This window comes from Otolemur garnettii, unplaced genomic scaffold, assembly GCF_000181295.1.
Source record: "Otolemur garnettii isolate 467f Iridium unplaced genomic scaffold, OtoGar3 scaffold00094, whole genome shotgun sequence".
Classification (NCBI taxonomy): domain Eukaryota; kingdom Metazoa; phylum Chordata; class Mammalia; order Primates; family Galagidae; genus Otolemur; species Otolemur garnettii.
The window spans coordinates 2,943,599-2,950,129 of NW_003852489.1; the positions used below are offsets into that span (position 1 = coordinate 2,943,599).

General features: G+C 40.3%; 1 protein-coding gene across 1 annotated transcript in view; it reads left to right on the forward strand.

The window, feature by feature from the left end:
• The window catches only part of RAD51C (RAD51 paralog C), a 45,462-nt gene that overhangs the window by 32,379 nt on the left and 6,552 nt on the right, over window positions 1–6,531 (forward strand). The window contains exons 6-7 of the mRNA XM_012808746.2: window positions 421–487; window positions 2,712–2,772. Of these exons, the coding sequence (XP_012664200.1) occupies window positions 421–487; window positions 2,712–2,772 (128 nt within the window). The remainder of the gene's footprint in view (window positions 1–420; window positions 488–2,711; window positions 2,773–6,531) is intronic.

Here is a 6,531-nt window from a genome sequence, read left to right on the forward strand (position 1 = left end):
TTTTTTTTTTTTTTTTTTTTGAGACAGAGTCTTACTCTGTTGCTCTGGATAAAGTGCTGTGGCATTGTCATAGCTCATAACAACCTCAAACTCCTATGCTCAAGCAATCTCCCTGCCTCCCTCCCAAATAGCTGGAACCGTAGGCATTTGTCACAACGCCTAATTTTTTCTATTTTTAGTATAGATAGGGCCTTCTTCCTTTCTTCTCAGGCTGGTATTGAACTCCTGAACTCAAGGAATCCTCTCACATCAGTCTTCTAGAGTGTTAGGATTACAGGCGTGAGCCACAGCACCCAGAAACATTTTATTAAATGTCTTTCTCTAACAGGTTATACTCAGGATATTAAAATCATAAGATTATTTACTTGGTAAAATATGGGGCAAGATGTACCTAATTTTAATCACGTTTTGATTTTGTAGGTAATTTTAACCAATCAGATGACAACAAAGATTGATAAAAATCAGGCTTTCCTGGTTCCTGCATTAGGTGGGTAATTAATTAGATAAACATTTTAGTTAAATTCACTTTTTTCTGCCTCTGTCATTTGATTCTTCTTTAGTACTATAACCCTTATGAAATCAGAGACTGGCTCAGCACCTGTAGCACAGTGGTTAGAGTATTAGTCACATACAGCAAGGGTGGCGGGTTCGAACCCAGCAAGGGCCAACTAAACAACTGCAACAAAAAAAAATAGCCAGGTGTTGTGGTAGGCGCCTGTAGTCCCAGCTAGTTGGGAGGCTGAGGCAAGAGAATCGCTTAAGCCCAAGAGTTTGAGGTTGCTATGAGCTGTGATGCCACAGTGCTCTACGGAGGGCAATATAGTGAGACTCTGTCTGACCAAAAAAAAAAGAAAGCAGAGACCACATTTTTCTTGTTCATTGAGAAATCTTAGCACCAAGCACAAGGTCCTTAGCTACTACTGTTTCTTTCATTTATTTAACAAATATTTACTGAGTATTTACTCTCTGACAACTGTTGTGTCAAGTTTGGTGATATAAATATTCATAAGACGATTTTTGCCCTCAGAATGCTCATGGTCTTAGGCAGCAGGAAGTGTGAAAGAATTTATACTGGGTGTCCACAAAGTTCGTGTGCAATTTACAATATAACCTATTTTAAATTGCACATGAACTTTATGGACACCCTGTATATAAATCATACTACATTATGTGGATTTAGGAACTCATAAGTTCTTTTTTTTGAGACAGTCTTATTTTGTTGCCTTGGTAGAATGCCATGGCATCACAGCTCACAGCAACTTAAACTCTTGGGCTTAAGTGATTCTCTTGCCTCAGCCTCCCAAGTAGCTGAGACTATAGGTAGCCACCATAATGCCTAGCTATTTTTAGAGACAAGGTCTCACTCTAGCTCAGGCTGGTCAAACCTGTGAGCTCAGGCAATCTACCTGCCTTGGCCTCCCAGAGTGCTAAAATTATAGAAGTGAGCCACTATACCCAGCCATGAACTCTGTTCTTAACCTTGGTCATGGTTTTGTTAGATCACAATGCCTCAAGATTTATTTCCATGGCTGGGTGCGATTGCTCAACACCTATGATCCTAACATTTTGGGAGGCTGAGGCAAGTGAGCTTAAGGGTTCAAGACCAGGTTTGGCACCTGTAGATTAGTGGCCAGGGCACCAGCCACATATACCCGAGCTGGTGGGTTCGAGCCCAGCCCAGGCGGGCCAAACAATGACAATTACAACAAAAAAATAGCTGAGCGTTGTGGCAGGTGCCTGTAGTCCTAGCTACTTGGGAGGCTGAGGCAAGAGAAATTGCTTAAGCCCAAGAGTCTGAGGTTGTTGTGAGCTGTAATGCCACAGTGCTCTACTGAGGGCGACATAGTGAGACTCTGTCTTTAAAAAAAAAAAGAACTTGAGACCATCCTGAACAAGAGCGAGACCCAGGCTTACTAAAAATGGCTGGGTGTGTGGTAGGTGCCTATAGTCCCAGCTACTTGGGAGGCTGAGGCAACAGGATCACTTGAGCCAAACTCACAGCAACCTCCTGAGAGTTTGAGGTTGCTGTGAGCGAGGGTGACAAAGTGAAACTCTATCTCAAGAAAAAAAAGATTTATTTCCACTAAAATTATTAAAAATGTTCTGTCAGAGTTTTTTTTCTTTTTTTTGAGACGGAGCCTCAAGCTATCCCCCTGGGTAGAGTGCCATGGCATCCCAGCTCACAGCAACCTCCAACTCCTGGTCTCAAGCGAGTCTCCTGCCTCAGCCTCCCAAGTAGCTGGGACTACAGGTGCCCGCCACAACACCTGGCCATTTTTTGGTTGCAGCCGTCATTTTGTTTGGCGGGCCCGGGCTGGGGATTCGAACCCGCCACCTTAGGTGTATGTGGCTGGCTCCTTAGCCGCTTGAGCCACAGGCGCTGAGCCCAGAGTTTTTTTTCTTGGGTTCAAAAATTTGTTAATACGCCTGATGATACAGAAGACTGACAAAATACTGACTTAAACTATAAAGTATTCTAAAATTAAAGAGAGAATAGTGATTTGCGGTATTTCCCTAGATAGGTAAAAATGTATAATCTCAGGATGTTACTCATTTCCCAGGTTTTTTTAAAACAGGTATACTCTTTTTTAAAACAGGTATACTCTTGTATGTTAAATTTAGTAAGATTATATTTGGTCAGAGACGTTCTAAGGAATGTCTGGAACCTAGTCAGTGAAGCAATATGTAGTTATTATGTTCTTTTTTGTCAGGGGAAAGTTGGGGACATGCTGCTACAATACGGCTAATCTTTCATTGGGACCAAAAGCAAAGGTCTGTATAGAAAGAAGTTAATAATTCTGAATGTTGTCTTAATTACACTTAACACTTACTGGTTTCTTGAGTTAGTCCTGTGGATGAGATCTTTAGTGAACCATGAACTAATGCTTTTCTTGTCTTGTATTACATCACCTAGAGCAAACATAGAAACATGTTGTTGTACTGCACATTTAGTTACATTCTTAGGAATATTTAATTAATGGGATGCATGCACCTGAAATTAGTAGGTGGCCAAGGAATGGTACTTTCTAAAGCTCTTTGAAATTATTTATTAACCATGTAAAAGGAGGTGGGTACTCAGTGTTTCTGCAAGAGAATAAAAAAAAAAAAAGAATAAAATCAGGACAAAAGAAAAACTTTTGGGGTTGGCTTTAAGACTCTAATTTATGTGGAAAATAGGACAGCTTTTCTTAGTTGTTTAGTATATTTCTTGTATGAAGTTGTGTTTGTTATTTTTTTCTTTGTATTTTCTTATCCTGCTTTTATTATCCAGTTACTTACTTGCCTTTCACAAGTATTGCTCTTTACTATAATAAAAGTATGGCAGCATGAAACCTTTGTGTTTGTTTTTAAAGCTGCTGAGCAAGTGAACAAACCAGCTCTTATTTTCTTTAAAATAGGCCATTGAAAGCTGTGAAGTCTTTTATTCTACACTTCTAGAAATGTCAGATTCATGCCAGCCTCTCTGTTTTGTGATTAATTGGCATAACCTAAAGAAGTTGGCTTGGAAATGCTCTAATATAGGAGGAAATTGAGATAGCATGTGGACAAAAATGGAATAAAGGGTAACATAAATATATTTTGGGCTCATTCAGTGACATTGTCTGTTTTTTTAATCTGCATTTTTTTGTTCTACAAACTAAAAAGAAAAATCATGCCTGATCAAGTTAGGTTTTACTGACCCTACGATCATAGCACTATCAGTTATACTTCCTCATACATCTTTTGCAACTGCTCATGTATTTTGTGTCTCCTTTAAAGATGATATTTCCAAGGAACTCAGGTAGGTGTTGTTTTTTTTTTTTTTTCATAATACAGGGTGCTGTACAATGAACTACCTCCTAATTTTGTAAATAAGTCACTATATACTGGATTCACAAAAGGAGTTCTTTTCTCAGCAGCAAACCTTTTTTGTAAAGACTTGGCAACAGCTCTCCAGCTGAGAGTCTTTTGAACATATTGCTTATACTTTTCCAGATTTAGGTTATTCTGTAAAGTGCATTTTACCTTCTTTTCTTCTTTTTAGGGACAGCTCTCACTCTGTCGCCCAAGCTGGAATGTAGTGACAGGATCATAGTTCACTGCAACCTCAAATTCTTGGGCTCAAATGATTGTCCCCCTACCTCAGTCTTAGGAGTAGCTGAGATGACAGGTGTGTACCACCAAGCCTAGCTAATCTTTAAATTTGCTGTGAAGATGAGTTCTCTCTATGCTGCTCAGTTTGGTCTGAAAATCCTGGCCTCAAGAGGTCTTCCTGCCTTAGCTTTCGAAAGTCCTGGGATTATAGGCATGAGTCGCTGTGGCTAAATGGCCGCGTTTCACCATTTAAATGTTCTTAGAAATTCCCCCTGAGCTAGTATATAGTAGTAGTCTTCTCCAGACTATAATGACATGCTAATAGAGCAAATTTAAGAAGAAAGAAAAATAATGGGAGGAAAAAAAAAAAAAGAGCCGAGCAAGATATTTTATCCTTTTTTTTTTTTTTGGCTGGGGCTGGATTTGAACCTGCCACCTCCAGCATATGGAGCCAGCACCCTACTCCTTTGAGCCACAGGCGCTGCCCAATATTTTATCCTTTTATGAATTCATCAGAAGGAAAAGTTGGCCTTCTTTATCTAGAAATTAGTATTGGTTAGATACCTGACAGGTCAGAAAATCATGCTTCTTTGTTTTATTTTGTTTTGTGTGACAGTCTCATTTTCTTGCCCACTGTAGAGTACTATGACATCATGGCATGCAGCAACCTCAAACTCTTGAGCTGAAGTGATCTTCCTGCCTTAGCCTCCCAAGTAGCTGGGTCTACAGGTGCCCACTACAACACCCACCTATTTTTTAGAGACAGGGTCTTGCTCTTGCTCAAGTGATTCACCTGCCTTGGCCTTCCAGAGTGCTTAGGATCACAGGTGTGAGCCACTGCGCCTAGCCAGAAAATTATGCTTTTGAAGAATTAACCATTGTATAAATTTAGCTTACAAATCCTTCCCAAGAAATTAGAGAATGATGTAGAACAGTGACATTAAATTTAGATAGATCTTATTTGGGTGCATGCTTGCTTGTGCTAGATATTTTACTAGGTACTTTATGTACAAATTTTGAAATAATCCTTTCAATAATTCTTTGAAGAATCTTTACCTATTATCATCAAAGTGAGGAAAGGTGGCTCATGCCCATAATCCTCACACTCTAGGATGCCGAGGTGGGAGGATCAAGGAGTTCAGGAGTCACGACCATCCTGAGCAAGAGTGAGACCCCATATCTACTAAAAATAGAAAAACTAGCTGAGCATGGTGGTGGGTGCCCTGTAGTCCCAGCTACTAAGGGGGCTAAGGCAAGAGGACCACTTGAGCCCAAGAGTGTGAGGTTGCTGTGAGCTATGATGATATCACAGCACTCTACCCAGAGCAACAGAGTAAGACTCTGTCTCAAAAAAAAAAAAAAGTGAGAAAGCCAAGGTCCAAAAAGGTTAACCTGACAAAATATGCAGTAAATAATTGCTAACATTTGCCATAGTGCCAGTCACATACTCTGAGGGAGCTGGATTTGAACCCAGCCCAGGCCAGCTAAACAACAAAGATGACTGCATGGGCAGCGCCTGTGACTCAGTGGGTAGGGTGCCGGCCCCATATACCATGGGTGGTGGGTTCAAACCCGCCCCCCCCAAACTGCAACAAAAAAAAATTAGCTGAGTGCTGTGGTGGGCGCCTATAGTGCCAGCTACTCAGGAGGCTGAGGCAAGAGAATCTCCTAAGCCCAGGATTTGAAGGTTGCTCTGAGCTGTGACGTCACAGCACTCTACCGAGGGCGATAAAGTGAGACTCTGTCTCTAAAAAAAAACTAAATAAATAAAATAATAGCTAACATTTATAGAATTTCAATTAACTGTCCTTTATTTTGCAAAACACCATGTCTGTATATATTATTTTATTTTCCAGATAGCTCTGTAAAGTACATTCTATTAGCCACATTTTATAGCTGACTCTATAATAGAGTTCATGCCTTTTCTTCTGTAATGAATCTTTCTAGAAAGTAGTTATAGTATTGCATTTATTCCCAGCAAATCTGAATGTGCAGCTCTTATTCTTTTTTCCTCCAGACTTTTTACAGATGGTGGATATATGATAAGTAATGTGCTTACTTTATTTTATATATATATGTATGTATGTTGGGTTTTTTTGAGACAGAGGCTCACTGTGTAATGTGTGATAGAGTGTCATGGCATCATAGCTCACAGCAATCTCAAACTCCTGGGCTCAAGGAATCCTGTTACCTCAGCTTCCCAAATAGCTGAGACTATAGCCCCATACCACAATACCCAGCTATTTTTAGAGATGGAGTCTTGCTCTTGCTCAGGCTAGCCTTGAACTCCTGAGCTCAAGCAATCCACCCACCTTGGCTTCCCAGAGTACTAGGATTACTAGTACACATGAGCCACTGTGCCCAGCCTCATACTTTATTATAATCAGAATAAGTTGACCTCATTTTTTTTTTTTTTTTCCGAGACAGAGCCTCAAGCTGTCCCCCTGGGTAGAGTGC